Below are 22767 nucleotides of genomic sequence, written 5' to 3'. Positions count from 1 at the left end.
ATAAATAACAGAATGTGACAGAAGTAAAAGGAATAAAAGGAAAAAGACCAAAGCAAATAATATCATTTGGGGGTGAAATAAGATATGAGAGATTTGGGTTTGACCCCATGGCTGAGTGGTTAAGTTCATGCGCTCCGCTGCAGGCGGCCCAGGGTTTCGTCGGTTCGAATCCTGGGCGCGGACATGGTACTGCTCATTGAGCCATGCTGAGGCGGCATCCCACATACCACAACTAGAAGGACCCACAACTAAGAATATACAACGATGTGCCTGGGGGCTTTGGGGAGAAAAAGGATAAAAATAAAATCTTAAAAAACAATTTAAAAAAAAAAGATATGAGAGATTCAAATAAGGAAAGGCCAAATAATAGGTATTCGGAGATGCTGGGGTAGAGTCCAGTCTGAACTCCAAAACACACTCAGAGGGGCCAGAGAGAAGGAAGGTTTGGAAAGAACTTCACCAAATATACAATGACATTTCACTTATCTAATGATACAGTTTCTACACACAGCATCAAACATGTTGTAGGTACAACTGTCACAGTCAGTTGGGGAAAATGCTGGGAATGATAAACCAAATCATAACAGAACACAAAAACTAAAATTTGACATACAAACATCTATTAACAGCTCCTATTCTCATTTGCTCATTCTTCCCCAGCAGATACACACATGTGACATTCTATTCAAGATGCTGATAACAGAGCAATCAGGTCTGAGAAAATCCTCAACAATTCCATCAGAGATCCTTGCCTTTCAGTGTGAAAATTATTTCTGATGCGATAACATCCCTAATTAACTCACTATCAGCAACAACTCATTTGCTTAGCAGTACCCTTTTCTGATTTTCAAAGGGAGCTGAGGCATACCAGAGGGCACATCCACTAAACAAAGATTGCTTGGAACCCAGGCGACATTGAATTTGAGTGGCCTAGCTGGCAGGGAGAATTTAAATGTGAGTCTCAATAGTTTAAGAAGATGCCACTTACAGTTGAGGTTGGCAGTCCCTCCCCAGGTTGCATGTTCAACCCAAACCACATCTCAAGACTGAAAACCAACAACCCACAAGCTAACCTCCTGCAGCCACTCAGAGAGAGATCCAAAGCCTGTGCTTGGCAGAGAGAGAACAAACTAGCTGGGACTTTACTCTCATTACTATTACTAACAACCACCTGAAGCCAAATTTTCTGTTTCTTCTTCATAGATCTGAACTTCAGCAGTTTGTGCTAGAAACTCTCTAGAAGTTGTCCAAGCAAAAATTCCTATTAAGGCTAATCACCCAAAAAAGACAATTAAAATGAACAAGAAATGAATAGTAATATTTAAATTACACAGATAAGTTAAATAAATGACATACATCTTCATAATGAAGTATCATGCATACTGATGAAAGATTCATAGACAAATAGAAACACAGCCAGTTCTGCTATAATGCTTGTTTTGAAAATGTCAGTTTGTTCCATCGTGATCAATACATTAGGGAACAGTTTGAGTATAACACAGATTTTTGTATTTGCTTATGTGAGATTTTGTTCACAAGAAACACCAGATAAACACATAAAACTCCACCCAGATGAACCGAGCTGCACAGGAATACACAAAACACACACAGGCACACACCCCAAACATCCACCAGCCACTGCAGTTCACCACGTGAACTCAAATGTTATGAGCCACACCTATCCACATCTGGTGTTACACCTGCCCATCCAATTTCAAATAACCCTCCTTCCACCAGTTCACAATAACTCACAAGCTGCGATCCTTCTGAAGCCTACTTCTACAAGCAAACTTCAGGTCTTTTTTAAGACAGTACTTACGTATTTCTTAACCAACAAACACGTATAAAATTGTACAAGTGTTTTATTCAGTTCATATCTTTTTTTTTTAATATGTCACTGAGGAAGTTTTTGAGTGTTATGTCCCTAACCCCATTTTCCCCATAAGCTCTGTGGTTTTTATTGTGCAATTTTGCATAGCACAGTGATTTTTAGTAATGTGTTATATTACAGCAGAACTGACTGTATGCCCAATTGGTAATTTAAAAAAGTAAACTGCAGATTAGCACATACAGCAAAATCCCATTTTTGTTAAAAAATACATTTCATGTGTCTGCAGGTATGTGTGCATATGTACACACTTATAAATGCTTAGGAAAAGGTCTAAAAAGATCTCCATCAAACAGTTAATAGTGAAGGCAAGAATACAAGTGACTCTCACTTTAAACTTTACATACATTTTTGTTTGATTTAGGAACAATGAATTGGTATTACTTCTGCAATTTTTAAAATTCTCTTTATTTTTAAAGATTGGCACCTGAGCTAAGAACTGTTGCCAATCTTCTTTTTTTTTTTTTCCTTTCTGCTTTTTCTCCCCAAATTCCCCCAGTACACAGTTGTATATTCTAGCTGTGGGTCCTTCTAGTTGTGGCCTGTGGGATGCCGTCTCAACGTGGCCTGACGAGTGGTGCCATGTCTGCGCCCAGGATCCAAACCAGCGAAACCCTGGGCCACTGTAGCGGAACGTGTGAACTTAACCACTTGGCCATGGGGCTGGCCCCTAAAATTCTCTTTAAAAAACAAATAAATTTGTTCCAGTACCAGAAGTACGAAAAGAGTGATCAAACCTGATTATGTCAGCCCCCTGCTTAAAATCCTCAATACTTGATATCCAAACTACTTGATATTTATGAAGTATCTGGCCCCTCCTATCTTCTCCTGCCTCATCCCTCACTGTTCCTCCCCTCATTTACATACTCAACTAAGATTTATTTGGAATCTTCTACATGAAGGTACTGGAGATAAAGCAGTGAACAATGGGATACGGACCCCACTCTCAGAGAGCCTTGAATCTAGCAAGGGAGAGACCTTAACCACCACCAACAAAACTGCACCTAAAATTACTTAATTAGATATGTGGTATTACAAAGGGGAAACAGCCAGGTTTGGGGATCGGGCAAAGATTCCCTGGAAAAGGGAAGTGATATTTAGGCTGAGAATTTAAGGAAAAGTAAGAATGGGGCTGATAAAGAGAGAAGAACATTGCAGGCAGAGACAATACGCAACAGCCAAAGGGCCAGAAAAGAGCTTGGGCCTTTCAAGGAAGAAGCCAGGGGGGCTGAAGAACAACAACAAAAGGGGGAAGGGAGATATGAGACAAGGTTAGAAGTAGCAGGGCCCAAATTATGTGGGGCCCAGTAGACTATGTTAAGGATTTTGGACCTGATTCTAACAGCAAAAAGGAACAATTGAAGACTTTCAAGCAGAAAAGCAACATGATCAGAAATGTGCACCTGGAAGCTCATTTGGGTTACTGTCAAAAAAGAAAAGCGTGGGGCTGGCCCGGTGGAGCAGCGGTTAAGTGCGCACGTTCCACTTCAGCCGCCCGGGGTTCACCAGTTCAGATCCTGGGTTCGGACATAGCACCGTGTGGCAAAAGCCATGCTGTGATAGGCATCCCACATATAAAGCACGGGAAGATGGGCATGGATGTTAGCTCAGGGCCAGTCTTCCTCAGCAAAAAGAGGAGGATTGGCAGATGTTAGCTCAGGGCTAATCTTCCTCAGAAAAAGAAAAGAAAAGAAAAGCCTGAGGAGGACCAGGAATAAATGTGGAAAAATCACTGGGAACTTCTTTCAATAGTCTATGGATTACTGAAATGATGAGAGCTTGGACTAGGATAGCGGTAGTGGAAATAGAAAAAAGTGGATGGATTCAAATTATGTTTAAGACGTATATTCACAACTCTTGTTACTGACTGCATGCGGGGGGGATAGAGAAAAGGAAGGGGTAGGGGCCAGCCCAGTTGCACAGCTAAGTTTACACGTTCCAGTTTGGTGGCCCAGGGTTCATCGGTTCAGATCCCGGGTGCAGGCCTACACACCGCTTGCCAAGCCATGCTGTAGTAGGCGTCCCACATATAAAGTAGAGGAAGACGGGCACAGATGTTAGCTCAGGGCCAGTCTTCCTCAGCAAAAGGAGGAGGATTGGCAGTGGATGTTAGCTCAGGGCTAATCTTCCTCAAAAAAAAAAAAAAGAAAAGAAAAGGAAGGGGTAAAGGATGACTCAAATCTCTATCAAGTGCACTTCTCACATCCTAGCCTCCAGCCATAGTGAACTACTTGCACTTCCCTAAGCCTTCATTCTTCTTTCAGGTTTTCATGCCTTAGAGTGGGAATGCCCTTATATCATCCGTCAGCTGCCAAATGCCTCCTCATCACAGTATTTCCTAACCATGAGGAGATTAGGTGCTCTAACTGCGTGCTCCCACAGCCTCTCATGCTTGCCTTTATCAGAGCACTTAGAACACTACATTATAATCATATATTTATATTTCTGTCTTCCTGACAAGACACTTAAAAAATAAAACACCTAACAGAAAAGGAAGATCCATAAAAGATTAGTTATAACCTTTATGAGGGATACTCTTCAACTTTGAGGCCAAGGTCAAGAAAGCCTGAGACGCTTTCTCAAATTGTCATTGTTGCTACAATTTAAAGGTAATTAGACCGTGGAGCTAATCCAATAGAACAATTTATCTCTTATTCAAATAGGCTTCCAATTTACTTCCTGCAATAGGCTGTAATATCCAAACTAGAAGAGGGCAGCAGTGAGGGACTCTACCATAGCAGCAACTCCTGTGAATCACCTTGACCTGCTGGAGCCCCATGCAACCATGGCACATAGAAGTTGGTAGTTCCATTTATAAGCAATGACTGTTTTCTAAGTCATCCAGAAAACAGCTAAAGACTAAGAAGAATATAGAAAGATAAATGGAAATTTTAAATTAAACCTCAAAGGACAAGTCTCCCTATCCCACCACTTTTGACTCCTCAGCAGATAACCATGCCTTCAACTTCAAAGAGAAAATAGAAAACATCAAAAAGGACCTCCCTCATCTTGCTAGAAAATCCACAGACTTACCTGCATCCCCAATTATCTGTTCCTCCTTTCCCTCAAGCATAAGAAGAGAGACCTCTACCTCTTTCAGGCTCATCTCTTCACTTGTGATTTAGAACCTACTCCCTTCCCATCCTCTGCAAGGAGCTCTCCCTGCCATCTAACACCTTTCTTTTAGATTTTCAACCCATTTATCATTCTACGTTTTTTCCTCAAGTGACTAAATCAGCTCTCATGACTTCATTATCATCTATGAGGATCCCTTCAAATATCTTCATCTCCGGTCTGGACCACTCTCCTCAGCTTCAGATATGTTAGCCTCTAAATATCTCCACTTCACTGTCCTACAGAAATTCTAACATGTCCAAAACTAAACTCATCATATCTTTCTCCTAAAACCAATCCCATTTTTATTCCCTAACTCAAGGAATGGACCATCATCCACCCAGTTTCTAAGGCAGAAACACGTAGGTAGGCCTTACTTTTGACTCCCTCTTCTCTCTCAGCTCTCCACGTCCAATTAAGTCTGTTGAATTCTACACCTCATTAATATACCTCATATCTGCTCACTTCTCCCCACCTCCAAAGCCATTTCTGGCTCAGGTCCTTTCCACATCTCACTTGGATTACTGTAGCACACTCCTACTCTTCTTACATGTAGTCTTACTCTTCTCTAGACTTTTCACAAAGGAGCCAGTTATATTTCTAAAACACATATCTGACATGTTATTTCCCTATTTAAAGCATTCAATAGCTCCCTACTACCTTCAGAATAAAGGCCAAATTACTGCATGATCCTCCAAGATCTGGTTCTAGCTCATCCCGCCAACCCATTCTACTATGAATTTTACTCTCAAGGCACAATGAACCAGCCATTTGCAGTTTTCAAACTATTATGTTCTCTCTCCCTAGCTTCACAAAATCCTACATGGAATCCTAAAGCATCATATTGGTTACTCTGAACCCAAAGCAGCAAAAAGTTCTTATCCTATACTAAGTTAAACCTTCACTTAGAAAATTACCTGTATTAAGTTCTACAGTGCCACATGGTGGTGAGAGGGAGAAGCACATAAAGATAAAGGAAGTGTAGGTGGAGGAGATGGATGAGGACATCAGGTAGCATGAAGTGATCTGCCTTCCTTGTGATTAGTGGAAAACGTCTGGGCAGTGCCTTACAGCTGCATGTGCCAGAGCACTCATGCTTACTTAGGTAGTCTTGCTCATTACAGCACCCTAAGGAACTTACATCACTGGGGCTCAGGCTGCCTAGCCCATTCTCCTGCTCAGAATCCTTCCCAGACTCAGTGCCCTGGGAGGACCGAGGATGGGATGGATGAATCCAGATCTCCAGGCGAGTCGTGTCATCTCCAACATGCCGGAAAGTAGACTTCTTTCCTTTCCGCCATTGGTCAGGGCTCAGTTCCAACTCCTCGTGTTGCTTCTTTTCCATCTGTTCAGCCTGTACAACATACAAACACAAAAGCTCAGACTCTCCTGAGATTCAGCTAAAAAAGAGAAGCGCTCACCTCACCTGAGTTTGTTGCTCAATGGCTATAAAAAGTAAAGACTATGCCATCATTCCAAAGGAGCATCTGCTTTGTTTCACAAAGGTTATTAATTCTCTAAACTAGATGCTGTGGAACATGTATACCCAAGGGCCCTGGAGAGCTCTGCTAAAGATGAGTTTAGCTCTGCATAGGGACTGACTGACTCTCCATCAGCACAGCCAGATGGGACCCCTTGAGGACTTTATTAGTCATTCCCTTGAGGACACAGAAGCACTAAGAAAAACACATTCTTATAGGAAGGAATAACTCTGCCTACATCGCCACTCACCTTTCGTTTGGTCTCTTCAAACAAACTCATGAGACTCTCCTTGGCAGTCAGGATAGGATTGCTGGCAGCTAAACTGCGCATATAGTAATACACAGCATCAAGCTTCCTCCTCTGTGGAAAGAGACCAGAGACACTGAGTCAACCAATTCTCTTCTTGACTCCAACCTGAGTCAGCTGACCCAGGAAACCCTACTATCCCTCCCAACCTGTGCCCCAAGCTGTGAGGAATTCCAATAAGAAAATCATAATGCTATACATGGTGGAAGCCATGGTAATTACATCAGAGATCTCTTCTTGCACAGTACCTCTCTTACATGCAGAGGTACTCTAAGAGCCAAGTACTCATAAGAGGGAGAAGAGAATAAAGAGCCTCATAAAACATAAAAGCCAATTATGTTTTGTTTGTAGAGAAAATGTTAAACTCACTTATTAACTATTTATTATTTTTTTAAATTATAAATAAACAATGGCAACATCATTGATTAAGCATAACATTGAGGCAAGTGATCAGCATTTCATAGATATTATCTCTAAACTGAAGGACACTGCCCCATAGGTATTATTATTCCCATTTTAAAGATAAGGAAATGGGAGCTCAGGGAGATTATTACATAACTTGTCCAACAAGGTCTCAAAGCCAACTCCTGGATAAGCCAGTACTGAAACCAGGTCTGTCTGGCTCCTAAATTCATGTTTTCACTGTACCATACTGACTCTGCTGAGAAAAGGAAAAATAAACCACCATCCAATGAATTCAGCAAATAAATATTTCAAGTCCATTTTACAACCAATTAATAGGGAAAAGAAGTAAAAGAAAGGGAGGGTCAGAAAGGAAAAGAGAAAAACACTGAAACAAAGGGGGAAAGAATGTCCAAAAGCCTATCTCTTCAAATTCATACACATCTTTACCTTCTTCTACAGCTGTCTCACAATGCATCTAAAATACTAGCTTCTCTCTCCCCTATGCCACATACTTGATTTTAGACTGTATTTTATCAATTCTAGAATTTTTTTTCCTATTTTAACATCTCTGAAGTTGAGATACAACTTACAATCAATATCTACCATTATGTCTTATTTTAATTCACATTTTTCTTTCTTAGTGGTACAGAATATAATGGTGCATCTAACAATCAATCTCATATTTCATAAAGTCTAATTTGTATCACTGTCTATATACCTCATTTGTCTTCTCAATAAAGTTTTTTTGAGGGCAGAAACCACATTACATATTTATCACTCACAGCACCTGGCAAAGGACTGCACATAGAGGCATGTCCTCAGTAAATACTTGAGGTTCTCTGGATAACTGATAAGAGGAGACAAAAAAGTTGAGAAAGTGATGTTAAAAGACAACTAGAAGAGCCAGTTCTGATGGCCTAGTGGTCAAGTTTCGGTGCGCTTCACTTCAGCAGCCTGGGTTTGATTCCCAAGCGTGGAACCACACCATTCCTCTGTCAGGAGCCATGCTGTGGTAGTGGCTCACATAGGACTAGAAGGACTTACAATTAGAATATACAACTGTGTACTGGGGCTTTGGGGAGGGGGAAAAAAAGGAAGAAGAAGATTGGCAAGAGATGTTAACTCAGAGTGAATGTTTCCCAGAAAAAAAAAAAAGACAACTAGGATAAGGAGACAGAAAAAGAGAGGACAGAGGAAAAGACTTGAAAGCAGTACTAATTTAGGTAAGAGGTCCACGAAAGAAAAATATACCAATTTAATTAGAATGGCAAAAAAGCCACTGAGGGAATTCAGCAAAGCTGCAAGAGACAAAATTAATACTAAAAAATCAGTTCTATTTCTGCACATTAGTATTGAACAATTTGAAAAAGAAATCACAATAACAACTCCATTTACAATAGCATCAAAACAAATGACATACTTAGGAATAAATTTAACCAAGGAAGTGCAAAACTTAAACACCAAAAACTACAAAACATTTCTGAAACCAATTAAAGACCTAAACAAATGCAAAACATCCTGTGTTTGCAGAGTAGAAGACAATACTGTAAAGATGGAAAATTCTCCAAAGCAATCTACAGAGTCAATGCAATCTTTATCAAAATCCCAATGACTGTTTCTGAAGAAATGAAAAAAGTCAATCCTAAAATGCACATGGAATTGCAAGGACTCCCAAATAGCCAAAACAATCTTGAAAAAGAACAAAGGGGCCAGCCCAGTGGTGCAGTAGTTAAGTGCACACATTCTACTTCGGCAGCTCAGGGTTCACCAGTTCGGATCCCGGGTGCAGACATGGCACCGCTTGGCAAGCCATGCTGTGGGAGGCGTCCCACATATGAAGTAGAGGAAGATGGGCACAGATGTGAGCTCAGGGCTAATCTTCCTCAAAAAAATAAAATTAAATAAATAAATAAAAAGAAAGAGGAAATTCTCACAAAAGCTGTTACGTGGATGAAGCTAGAGGATATAATATTAAGTGAAATAAGCTACTCACAAAAAGACAAAGAATGTACGATTCTACTTATATTAGGTACCTGGAGTAGACAAATTGATAGAGGCAGAAAGTAGAAGCGTGGTTGCCAGTGGCTGGAGGGAGGGGGGAATGAGGAGTTATTGTTTAATGTGTCTAGATCCAGTTCTGCAAGATGAAGAGAGTTCTAGAGACTGGTTGCACAAAAATGTGAATGTACCTAACACTACTGAACACTTAAAATGGGTACACTTAAAATGGCTAAGTAGACTTAAAAATGGGTAAGATGATAAATTTCATTTTGCATGTATTTTACAATTAAAAATATATTTTTTAATTTTTTAAAAAATAGGCAAAGGACTTGAACAGACACTTCTCCAAATGACCAATAAGCATACAAAAAGATCCTCAACATCAATAGTCGTTAGGGAAATGCAAATCAAAACCATGAGATACCTCTTCAACTCCTAGATTTGTAGCTATCAATAAGCTGATTCTAAAGTTTATATGGAAAGGCAAAAGATCCAGAATAGCCTACACAATACTGAGGAAGAAGAACAAAGTTGGAAGACTGACACTACCCAACTTCAAGACTTACTATTAAGCTACAGTAACCAAGACAGCGTGGTACTGGCCAAAGAACAGACAAATAGATCAACGGAACAGAATAGAAAGCCCAGACATAGACCTACACAAATATAGTCCGAAGATCTTTGACAATGGAGCAAAGGCAATTCAATGGAGACAGGATAGCCTTTTCAACAAACGGTGTTGCGACAACTGGACATCCATATTCAAAACAATGAATCTAGACACAAACCTTGCATCTTTTACAAAAATTAACCCAAAATGGATCACAGACTTAAATGTAAAATGCAAAACTATACAACTCCTAGAAGATAACACAGGAGAAAATCTAGGTAACCTTGGGTTTGGCGATGATTTCTTAGATACTATACCAAAACTACAATCCATAAAAGAAAAAGTTGGCAAGTTGGATTTCATTAAAATTAAAAACTTCTGTGTAAAAGACACTGCTAAGAAAATGAAAAGACAAACCACAGACCGAGAGAAAGTATTTGCAAAACACATTTCTGATAAAGGACTGGTATCCGAAATATACAATGAACTCTTAAAACTCAACAACAAGAAAAGAAGCAGGAGCCAGCCTGGTGGCATAATGGTTACGTTTGTATGCTCCACTTCAGGGGCCTGGGGTCCACGGGTTTGGATCTCAGGTGCAGACCTACATACCACTCACCAAGCCATGCTGTGGTGGCGTCCCACATACAAAGTAGAGGAAGATTGGCTGAGATGTTAGCTCAGGGATAATCTTCCTCACACACACACACAAAAAATTAAAAATGGGCAAAAGATCTAAACAGACAACTCACCAAGGAAGATACAAAGATGGCAAATAAGCATATGAAAAGATGTTTCACATCATATGTCATTAAAGAATTGCAAACTGAAACGAGATATCACTATACACCTATTAGAATGACCACAATCCATAATACTGACACCACCAAATGCTGACAAGGATACAGAACAACAGGAACTCTCATCCAGTACTAGTGGGAATGCAAAATGGAACAGCCATTTTGGAAGAGACTGACAGTTTCTTCCAAAACTAGATATACTCTTACCACACAATCCAGCAATCACATTCCTTGTATTGCTATTTACCCAAATGAGTCGAAAATTTAGGTATACACAAAAACCTGATGGAAATGTTTACAGCATTTTTATTCATAATTGCCAAAACTTGGAAGCGACCAAGATGTCCTTCAATAGGGCAATGGATAAATAAACTGTGGTACACAACCACACAATGGAATATTATACAACAATAAAAAGAGCTATCAAGCCACAAAAATAACCCTAAATGTATACTGCTAAGTGAAAGAAGCCAATGTGAAAAGGCTACACGCTATATGGCTCAAACCATATGACATTCTGGAAAAGGCCAAACTATAGAGAGTAAAAATATTAGTTATTGCTAGAGGTTTGGGGGTGGGAGGAGGGATGAATCAGGGGATGGAGCACAGGGTATTTTTAAGGCAGTGAAACTATTCTGTGTGATACTATAATGGTGGATACATGTCATTATACATTTATTCAAACCCATAGAATATACAACAGTAAAAGTGAACTCTAATGTAAACTATGGACTTTAGTTAATAATAATGTATCAACAATGGCTCATCAATTGTAACAAACATACTACACTAACACAAGATATTAATACCTAATAGGGAAAATTGAGGGGGACGGCGGAGTTGAGGGAATATATGGGAACTCTCTGTACTTTCTGCTCAATTTTTCTGTAAACCTAAAATTGACCAAAAAAATAATTTTAAAAGATGTCCCCAAGTTCGGGGGAGGGAGGGGATACCCACAATATCATTTCACACTCACTAGGCTGGTGATAATCTAAAAAAACAAAAAGTAACAAATGTTGGTGAGAATATGGAGAAACTGGAACCCTTGTTCATTGCTGGTGGGAATGTAAAATGGTGGAACAGCTATGAAAAAGTTTGGTGGTTCCTCAAAAAGTTAAATATAGAATTACTATATGACCAGCAATACCACTCCTAAGTATAGACCCAAAAGAAAACAGATATTCAAACAAATACTCGTACTTCACAAAAGCACTATTAAACAGCCAAAAGGTAGAAATAACCAAAACATCCATCAATTGATGAATAAATAAACTGTGGTATAGCTATACAATGGAATAGTATTCAGTCATAAAAATGAAAGACTGGCGGCTGGCCCGGTGGCACAGTGGTTAAGTTCAGATGTTCCACTTTCGCAGCCCAGGGTTCGCCGGTTTGGATCCCAGGTGCGGACCTGGCACCCCTTGGCAAGCCATGCTGTGGCAGGAGTCCCACATACAAAGTAGAGGAAGATGGCACGGATGTCAGCTCAGGGCCAGTCTTCCTCAGCAAAAAGAGGAGGATTGGTAGCGGATGTTAGAGCTAATCTTCCTCAAAAAAATAAATAAATAAATAAATGAAGTACTGATACATACTACAACATGGGTGAACCTCAAAAACTTTATGTTAAATGAAAGCAGCCAGATATAAAAGGTCACATATTGTGTGATTCCATTTATACAAAATATCCAGAATAGGTAAATCCAGAAACAGAAAGTATACTAGTGGGGCCAGCCCTGTGGCACAGTGGTTAAGTTTGCACTTTCTGCTTCAGCGGCCTGGGGTTCACCGGTTCAGATCCCAGGTATGAGCATGGCACTGCCTGTCAAGCCATGCTATGGCAGGCATCCCACTTATAAAGTACAGGAAGATGGGCACGGATGTTAGCTCAGCACCAGTCTTCCTCAGCAAAAAGAGGAGGATTGGCAGCAGATGTTAGCTCAGGGCTAATCTTCCTCAAAAAAAAAAAAGAAAGAAAGAAAGTACACTAATGATTGCCAGGGACTATGCGGAGGGAGAAATAGGAACTAATGGGTACGAGATTTCTTTTCTTTCTAGGATGATGAAAATGTCTTGGAACTAGACAGAGTTGATGCTTACACAATACTGTTAATGTACTAAACGCCACTTAATTGTACAAATAATTAATGGTTAATTTTAAGTTACACGAATTTTACCACAATTTTTTTAAAAAGCCATTGAGGGGGGAAAAAAATTAAAGAAATTATATTTTCTAATTAACAAGAAACATGACAATTCATTCAATAATTACAAACAAGAAAAACTGGAAAAGGAGACAAGAAATGAGAAAGAGGGAAAAATAGAAGATGGGTAAGAAGAAAGGGGAGAGAAAAATAAAGCCACAAAGAGGGGTGAAAAAAAATCTCCAACACACATCACAAAGAGAATAGAACAGAAGTAAAAACAAGAGAGATTCAACAGATTCTGAAGGAAGTGTATCAGTAAACCACACTACGTAATCAGCAATTTCAACCCATAATTAAGTATTAGGAATTTTTTTGAATCTTTTGTGGAATATAAGGGAATAAAAATATTAATTCAAACACTGTTTATTTGGGCAATGAATTTTATAGCCTTAAGAAAACTGCTAATGAGCATGCCAGCTGCTGCTTATACTTAAATCTTTAGTACCTACCACTGGCCCCCCCCCCTTCCCCCTTCAATTCAGCTTCCTCAGTAGGGGCTCTGTCGGCTCCCGAGCTCTCTGTTAGAACCACATTTAGAGGACTTTGGTAAGATCTGGAGAGGTACAATTCGGCATTTACTGTGCATCTGCTAAGGAGGCCCCTTAGCTGAAAAGCTAAGAGGAATAACGAGGTGATCTGGGGAAAGGAAGCACGCATCTGAGGACTTAAGGTTAGCTGAGGACTTTAAGGGGGAGAGGTAAAGGGAGCCTTATTTTCCTTCTAGAAATGAGTAACAGTTCAACAGAATAGGGAAGGGAAGCAAGACAACATTCAGAGCAGAAGCCTTGGTCAAAACCAAACAGCAGTGTTTGGCTGGAGCCTGAGCACTCCCCCAGGAGCTTCAGTACAGTGCCAAGTGGATAGAGTACAGATTCAACTGAAGTGAGGGATCCCTGACAACTTACCTCTGAAAGTAACAGTAACAAAAGGAGTGTGAGGATGGGAGGCAAAAGGAGATATTCTTTGGGTTACAGTGTTCAGAGGAAATTTAGCTCTAGGAGCTGATGCTATCAAAATCCATATTTCTAAGATACCACATGCAAAACACTTTCCCTGTCCACAGGATTTCTTACCGTATACACTGCCAGGAGAGCCAACTGGTTATAGGGACGTCCATTCTTGGGAGCAATGTGCTGGGCCTTCAGGTACCAACTAGAATAGAAAACAGTGAAAAAAAACCATTAGCTCCGTCCGTATCAACGCTTTCCAAATTCATCATCTGATAGCCCTTCTACTTAAGACATAAAAAGGAGTGTTAAATGTAACCCTGGAACAGTAAAGCACGACTACAGAGACCAACAGCGACACCTGTAGGACATTCTGTAGAGGCGGCAGGTCACGTAGCCCATTGCTCTTAATAGGGCTTAACTTAAATCCACACAGTGAGGAGAAGCAATAACAATAGGCAAAAGTACCTGCGAGCTTTCCCATAGTTTGCTGTATCATTCGCTTGCTCCCGATACCTAGCAATATCTCCTTGGCAAATCATACATCGTTGTGCACTGATCAAGGCATATTTTACCTTCAGGAAAAACAATCAGTTAGTAGTGTACCCAAGAAACTCTAACTTCAACCCCAAAGGACAGGGATGGGGTCATAATGACAGGGCAGCATTAATAAGGCACTAGTTGTCCTCAACACTTAACAAAGTAAAAAGTTGTCAGTCTAACCGTGAGAAGCAAAAAAAAACCCAACACTGTGATGCAAAATTTACTGAAAAAAAGTGGGAGAAGGGAGAAGGGGTCATTCTTATCTCAAGTCTCAGGCAAATGGAAGAAAATATTCTGAAACTAGGAGTCAGGAGACCTGCCTCTCTCTGCAACAGTTGTGTGATCTCAAACAGGTGTTTAGGACTATTTGGGACTCAGTTTCTTCACCTGAAAGTAAAAATACCTATTCTATAGGGTAACTGCAGGGAATAAGTGTAACAATACTTTACAAATCATAAATTGTAAAAATACTTTACAAATTACAGTGATATACAAATATTGAGACAACTGTTTACTCTGTTCTTTTTTCTGCCATCATTATAGTCTTTCTCTCCTCAAATTGTTACTATTACTGCACTGCAATACTGCATTACATTCCCTTTGCAAACAATAATTTCCTAAATCAGTAAGTTACCCGTTACCAAACACCCACCATGTGCTAGACTGTAGTACTACCATATATATGTTTCCTCACTGATGGGCCTGGCATCTGTCACTCTGTGAGAAAACAACAGAGTAGACCCTTAATCCTAAGACATGTGCTCAACCAAAAAAACCTCCCCAATGAATACCATCTCATAACACATAACTCTGCTCCATCCCCCCATAAGAAATTACCAGGTCACTGAATAAAGAACACAGTTTCATGGAAATGCAGATACCAACCCCTCAGGAAGGCTCACGCACTAGCTAAATAACTAGCTACTGCACATCAGCTTCCTAACACATAATTCAAACGTGTGCCTCAGCCAAGTTATCTATTACTACATGTCATATACCTTCAGAGTCCTGACTATTCCACACATTCTCTCTATGAATGAACAGCAAGTATTCAGTCAGTATTTAACTGATAAAGCACCAAGAAAACTGGTTATGTTTCACAGCCATTTTGCCATCTTGATGAGAGCAAAAAAAAAAAAAAGCAAATTCTGTCAAAGCCTCTCTACTGTCCTCAGAATGAAGTCCTAGATGGTCTAGCCTCTGCTTACCTCTTCAGCACCACTTCCCCCTCACTCTCCGTGCCTCAGCAAGACTAGACTTTCCTCTGTTCCCCCAACACACCACACTCTTTCCCACTTCAGGACCTTTACATATACCGTTCCCTCTCTACAAAGCTGTAGTTCTTGAATCCTCACCTACACCTTCACCTGACTAATGTCTCAGGCCTTCAGCCTCTGCTTAATTGTGACTTCCTCAGTCTCCCATGATCTTCCAAGCCCCTTCACAGTACACCCCCACACATCCTTTGCAGTCAGAGCATCTACAATTACTAATCCAACATGTGCACTCACCCCTAATCAAACTCTAAACTCCGAGAGCTGGGAGGATAGCTTCTTGTTCCATACTGAATTGCGTGTGCTTACAATGGCACCTGGCATGTAGGAGGGACTCAATAAATGCTTATTGATTAGTAACAGAGCTTGTGCAGAGCAATTTATCACAAGGAGGAAAAAGGCAAAAGGAACTCTCTGCTCCATAAATTACACTCCTTTCTCTAACAAATCTTTAATTTCTTCCTTTCCCCTGGCCCTTTCCTCTCAACATAAAAATTTGCTCAAGTTTCTCCCTGCTTTAAAACAAACTTCTCCCAATACTCTGTTCTCTTTTAACTATTATCGTCCCTCCTTGCCTTCATGGCCAAGATTCTTAAAAGACTGGTTCATATTACTCTCTCATTATATCTACTACCCTACTTCTCATTCACTACCATCTGGCTTGCATCCTTTCCAAATAAAATAACTTACAATAAGGTCATCCAATCCAACAGACACTCTTTAGTAATCTTAACATTTGATGCTTCTATAGCATTTGACAATTTTACTCACCACCACCTTGAAATGTGATCCCCTGCTCTCTGGCCAGCCTTCTAAGCATCCCAACTTCTGCTTCAACCATCACCTATACACTGATGACTCTTGAATCTATATCACTAGCCCAGCTCTTTCCCCTGAGCTCCAGACAGATCAGAATATTCATTTATTCATTTTCAAGTTCCTCCACCTAAGCATATCCTAAACTGAACTAACCTCTTCTTTCCCAGTCACTCTCCTAGGCCACAAACTAGAAGATATCTAGACTCCTCCAATCTCATCATTCACACCAAATCAGCCAGCAATTCAATTCTACTTCCGTTATATCTTTTTAATCTGTCTCCTCTTTTCCACTTCCACTACCTCTACCTTAATTCAGGCCCACAATCCGACTCTCCTACCTCCACTCTTGCCCAAACTCATCCACTTGCCAGAGTGACTCGTTCTAAAAACAAATGTGCTATCCATTTGCTGAAAATCAATCCATGGCTCCTCTCTGCTTTCAGAATAAAGCCCAAACTCTTCAGAGAGCATATAAGCATTTATGATCTATCCCTTCCTACTTCATCAGCTTTACCTCCTACAATAGCCCAACTCCACATTATAGACACCAGCACACTGAACTTCCTGCACTTTTCCAACAAGGCCTGGTTATCTCTCTCACTGTGCCCTGTATCAAAGGTGCCCCTTCCACTCCTAGTCATGTTTCAAGACTCAACTCGACTCTCTCTGAGAAGCCTTCCTTGACCCCATAAGTCTAAATCAGATCTACTTCCCTCTATGCCCCTTTAACACTCTATATATACCATTACCATGGTACTTATGACATTACATTATAATCGTTGGTTTAATCAGTCTGTTCCCCTACTGGACTGATATCTTTCATTCTTGCATCCTCAACAACCAGCACAGAGCCTAACACATAACTAACACTAGATAAATGCTTACTAAATGGATGAATAAATTTAAGATAAAGAAGCTGGCTTACTGTCTTGCGTAATGGCTTGCTGCGAATGGCAAGACCGTCCATGTAGTCCTCCAGTTTGAACTTGTAAGTAACTTGCAGCTTCTGAAGCAAACTATCAAAGAAGTCACTACCCTATAAAAAGAAAAAATAAGAAACAGCTGAATCAGCCTGTTCTGATCCAATCTACTCACCAGAAATGGGGGCAAGTGACTCTTTCACAGTTCTGCTAATGCTCAGGCATCCAATGTAAAGGGAGGCATATACTGTATTTAGTGACCATCAACTAAGCACAAGACAAATACACAGCATAAGCCTCTCTATGGTTTTAAAGATACGAACACAAACACACACTCTCTCTCCTTCCTCTCTCTTTCTCTTCTTCCCTTCCCCGCCCCCACAGGCCAAGACATTCAGAAAGCTAACAAGCTGGAGACTAACTCCAACTGCCAATAAGTTATGGTCCCAAGGAAGCAATAGGGGTAGGGTAGGCCTAAATCTAAGTAAAGAATATACAGTTTTTGGTCAATGTTCTATTTTAAAACATAGTATTTCAGGTGGTAAAAACCCAGCACAACTACAGGATGCTGAAGCCTTTATCCTAAAGACAAAAAGATGATGGTTTACCTCATCCAACAGCTCCAAAAGTCTGTTCCGAATCTGTTCTGGGTTCTCAACATTTGGATCCTTGAGAAGCTGCCTGAACTTCTCAATCACCTGATAGAAAGCATTCTTCCACAGGATCTGATCCACATTCTGATTATCAGAGAACTCAATATCTAATAGAATACAGCGCTCATATAGCTGCAGCAGTTCAGCTCTGGAATAAAATACATGCAACTTCTAGCTCCAAATACACCATGAGAAAGGCTAGACCCAAGATTTAAGCTTCCTGCAAATTAAACACCTTCCTTGGCAGGAAATTTAAAATGCCACCAGGTATAGTACTCACTCTAGTTTCCATTCTGCACAGCAGAATGTCACTCTAAAGTTATGTCTAGGAAAGTAGTTTTTCCCCATATGCCTCCACCTAAATTTAACAGCTGAAATAAGATCTTCACCACAAGTTATATGTTGTTCATTTCTTGGCATTCTGGAAAGTCTTTCCTTTTCCATTTCCAGATTCCATGCTGTCTTCAAGACAAATTTTTTTTCTTAAAGAAAAAGTGGGAAGCATAATCATTTCTAAGACTAGAAACAAAATTTTCTGTTGCGTTTTTTTCCCCAACTGCCCCTCCCTTATAAAAATCAAGGTGAAAGGGAGATAACACTCAGGGGCTTGCCTAAAAGGCTTCTACCTTCCTCAGCTATAGGAGCCTATACACCTCCAGTTTAGCCCCATTTCCCTCTAGCCAGGATGGAACACACCATACCTGAGCTGAGCCATCTTCTCCAGGCCCTCAGGACTGATGCGGTCCCTGGAAAGCAGGTTGCTGAGCTGCAGTTCCTGGTTGTCGGCCACCCGGAGAAGCCTATGTAGCTCCTGTTGCTGCATGTTCCTCATGTGCTGCTCCATATCCTCAGGACTCATGGTGCTGGCAGGGAGAGGGCCACAAACATACTGTCCTGATGGAGTTGGATAGCCTGGGTAGTAAGGCCCTGGGTACACACCATTCGTAGGGCCCACAGGGTACTGCAGAGGGCTATAGCCTGTAAAAGGATACTGGGAGGCTGGGCCTGGTGTCCGGGGGTAGTAATAGGGGTTGTCAGAGTTTTGAAACTTATAGTAAGATGCTTGGGCCTGGCGTGAGTCACCCCAAGATGTGGGACTGACTTCATCATCAGTGTCCAAGAAATGTAGCTGGGGTGTCTGGCTCTTTAGAGCAGGTTTCTGATCAGGATTGTTTGGGTCCCACAATCGTCGAGTGGTGCCTCCTCGGCCCCAACTCCGAGATCCCTTACTACCAGATCCAAATAAAAGCCGAGGTCCCAAGGGTGTAGACTCTGGAGAACCAGCTGAATTGACAGACAGGGTGGTATGGGCAGGCAGAATCAGAATGCCACGGCCACGACCCCGAAGTTCTTGTTTCAGGTTTTTAGACTCCTGCTTCTCACAGCCTTTGCCTCCACTGCTCAAGCCCTTGTCAGGCTTTATCCTATCCACATCCTCCCTGGCTGACCTCAGCAGTGGGGAATCTTTGTTCATGGTTTCTGCATCAAAAGTAACACGAAGAGCGCCTCGATTTTCTTTACCATTGCTTTTCTGCTCTCCCTCTCCACGGCCAGACCAGCTTCTATCTAAATGTTTCCTCCTTTCTGAGCTCCTCCTGGGCCCATCAGGCTCATCAATTCTGTCCTCATCTAAGGAGTCAGTTGAGGACATAGACACTTGCTTCTTCAGTCGTGGCCTCTCCTTGGTTCGATCCTGGCGGCGGCGGCGACATCCATTATCAGTCAGGCCAGCCCCCTCAGCACTGTTGTTGCTACCAGCGGAGCTGGTACTGCAAGTGCGGTAGCGGTTCCTTCGTTTGTCTGAGCGAGAGTAGCGCTTCACAGAACCTGGCTTTCCCTGTGCCAGGTCATCATTGACTTTCTTTATCCCCTCCCCTTTTTCAACCCTCCTTCCTTTCTCTCCCTTTGTAGCCCTTACTCTGTCACCATTTAGGCTCTTCTCTGTCTCCTGTTTATTCACAACCTCCTCTTTCACATTTCCCCTACAATCATCTTCCTCTACTCTCAGTTGTTCCACCTGGTTGAGGATTTCTTCCTCATCTACCCGGCTAGATGATTCTTTGGTAACAGTCTGCAAACGCCTTCCAGGCTGATAGATCTGCATATCAGGTTTCTTTGTTCTCTTGATAATTCTTAGACTTCGATCCTCTTGTCCAGCAGTCCTTGGGAAGGATTCCTGTGCCCGGATATTTTCTGGGTCTAAAGGACCATTTTGCTGTTGGTTGTCCAGTTCTTTACAGACGTCTTTAGTGAGCTGTGTACCATTTCCAACAGTAGAAGAATCTCTGTCATTAACAATTTCGTCCTTAAATTCATCACTCCCAGAGATTTCCTTGATTTTAGGTTTGTTCCTTAGTCGAGAAAGACCAGGTTTATAGATTTCCAGATCTGGGCGCCTGTTATCTTTCCGCTGCCTGGGCTCCTTCACATTTTCTGTGATGTTGGAAAGTGTTGGGGAGGAAAGGGTAGAAGAAAAGAATAAAGGAGGAGGGAAGAAAAAAAACTGTCACTCTGGTAAAGTTACAAATGTCAACCAAGAATTACACATCAAAATGCTAATATTGGTGGACAAGGAAGAAAAATTTTGCAGAAGCAGAAATTCTACTAGGGTTACAGGATTCATTCAGTAACTGGGAAGACTAAGAACTGAACTGTGTTGGAGCTATCTACACTTGGGTTAGAGAAACAGGAAAAAAAAATCATACTCTTTTGTGTTACCCAAGTCATATTCGGATACCCAAGACCCCAAACTACCTCATCATTTTCAGAGTAAAAAATCTTCAATCATTCCAGCATCAGACTGTTCTGTGCTAGAGAGCTCTTGGATCCATCTTAGTCTTTTCCTGTTCTGCCTCTAACATTTTTCCAGGGTGGCTAAGCCCTTTTAACACACTAGTAGCGAAGGAAAATAAAGGAGAAAATGAGGGATATGCATAACAATCCACAGTTCTGGACATCTCTGGAGAAAAACTTTGCAACTCGTCTCTGAACTTTGCCAGGACAATTTTCTTTAGGACACCAATTACCCAGTCACATACCTCCTGTTGAAGCAAACAGGAAGCAGTTCCTTCCACATTCTTCATCTCCACTCATGCTCACCAACTCTCTAACAGCAGCCAGCAGAGTCATTCCAAGGAAAAATTGCTCCAACTATCATCATTAGAATACTGAGACTAACTGCTATTATGATGACGGAATATGAGAAGGAAAAAGTTCCATAAGGGAGCTTTCCCTGGAAGATGATGGAAGTATTGTGACATGCTCTCAAAATACCAAGGACTGGGGCACTCAAGAATAAAAGTACAGGACTTTGAAAACCACTCTCCAGGCTCCATGAACTTACTGAATAACAGACAGGCAAGTATCTATTTTTTTCTATCTGTTACCTTTATTTATTAAGGGGAGAAACTACTACAAATAGCCAGTAAACATTTCAGTGGGAAAGTAACAGGAATTGGTGAGATTATAGAGTACTCAAAGTGGAATGAAACAGAAAACCCTAGTATTGTTCTGTAAACACCAAAGCAAACAAGCCCATAACAGGGGTGCTCCAACATTTACACCCCTGAGTGTAACAAACAGAAACCAAAACAAACCCCTGAAGTTTAAGATCCTGCTTCAGTATTTTCACAAGTTTAAACAACTGCTTCATCAAATATGACCAGCTAACCCTTAGCAGCCTTTAGAACTTAGATGAAGGGAGTGGAGGGAGAAGAGCTCCTACTACTCTCCAGAGCAGAGGGAGAAAACAACCTGAAAATTCCAGTTCAGCTGACCAACGAAAACCACTTTCACAGACTTTGGCCACAAGCCTGCAGAAGCATAGCCACCATTCTACACAAGCCCCCAGCCTAACAAAGGAGAGGTGAGACGCTAGAATCTTCCTCGAAGCCCTCCCTCCTGGTGTGGCCGAAGACTTCAACTTGCAAGTTGAGAATTCTGATAAAAACTGCTCCCACAACATGCCAAGGCCAAACCAGAGTAGAGTCAGCCCTCTAAGGTCCAGTGGCGCAGCCTTCAGAAGCCTGCCTGGGGGAAAAAAGTTCAGCAAGGAAATCCCAAGCTGTTAAACCTTTCTCCTCAACTTCCCCAGTTCCTTCTCTCCAACGCTAAGGAGATGACGGGGCAGGCCTGCGATCGATCCCTCTGGGAACGATACACCCCGGGGGCCTCCACCAGATCCCAGCGCCCACTCCTTTCCGCGCCGCCCGACGGCTGGGAATCCGCGGGCTGCTTCGAGAGGGCTGGGGCGATAGTGAACAGTCACCTTCGCGGGGAGAAAGGGGGCGGAGGCAGGAACTCGGGCTGAGCTCTCCCGGGCCCCAAGGCTGAATGAGCCCGACCCCACACCCGCCCTCCGGCTGGGAGAGTAGCGAGCGGACCGCCCTCGGCCCCCGCCCCCACTGTTGGGGGAAGGGGCGGGGGCTCCGGAGTGCCGCGGACCGAGCGGGGAGGAGGCAGAGGAGGAGAGGGAGGCGGGGCGGGCAGGCCCGGCCCAGGAGCTGGGCGGCGCGACTCACCTCTGCTCCCGGCCTGCGGAGCCAGAGTGGCCAGGATCCCTCGCAGCTCCGACGCGGAGATCCGGACGCGCTCCAACCCCTCCGCCATCTTCGCGGCTGCTGCTACAGCTGCAGCTCCTCCGCCACCGCCGCGCGCAGCCAGGAAACCACGACGGACGGGCGGCGCGCGCGCTCACCCACCTCCCACCCTTTTCCCCGCCCCCTCCCGTCCTCCTCCCCAAACGACGGTGGCCGCACTGGGAGGAAAAGCGCCGAACGCACGTTCGGCCTCTTGAGAA

The 22767-nt window shown here is 42.1% G+C and overlaps 1 protein-coding gene across 7 annotated transcripts in view; it reads right to left on the bottom strand.

The window, feature by feature from the left end:
• SMG6 (SMG6 nonsense mediated mRNA decay factor) overlaps positions 1-22672 on the bottom strand; it is a 209978-nt gene extending 187306 nt beyond the window's left edge. For 2 of the 7 annotated variants that reach the window (XR_006890533.1, XM_046674927.1), the window contains exons 1-8: positions 21008-22177; positions 18671-20402; positions 17925-18117; positions 17322-17432; positions 14229-14335; positions 13887-13965; positions 6734-6844; positions 6144-6356 (exon numbers count right to left, since the gene is read on the bottom strand). Coding sequence is in view for 5 of the 7 variants with exons in the window: in XM_046674927.1 (XP_046530883.1) it covers positions 6144-6356; positions 6734-6844; positions 13887-13965; positions 14229-14335; positions 17322-17432; positions 17925-18117; positions 18671-20402; positions 21008-21098 (2637 nt within the window). In the remaining 2 variants the exon portion in view is untranslated. Of the gene's footprint in view, positions 1-6143; positions 6357-6733; positions 6845-13886; positions 13966-14228; positions 14336-17321; positions 17433-17924; positions 18118-18670; positions 20403-21007; positions 22186-22489 lie in introns of those variants that run through there. The other 5 variants (XR_006890534.1, XM_046674928.1, XM_046674924.1 and 2 more) reach the window with 5 other exon arrangements.
• Between the last annotated feature and the right edge of the window lie 95 nt (positions 22673-22767).

The sequence above is a fragment of the Equus quagga genome, chromosome 11 (genome assembly GCF_021613505.1).
Source record: "Equus quagga isolate Etosha38 chromosome 11, UCLA_HA_Equagga_1.0, whole genome shotgun sequence".
NCBI lineage: Eukaryota > Metazoa > Chordata > Mammalia > Perissodactyla > Equidae > Equus > Equus quagga.
The sequence above is the reverse complement of the archived record's forward strand: the minus strand, read 5'-3'. Positions and strand labels throughout refer to the sequence as shown.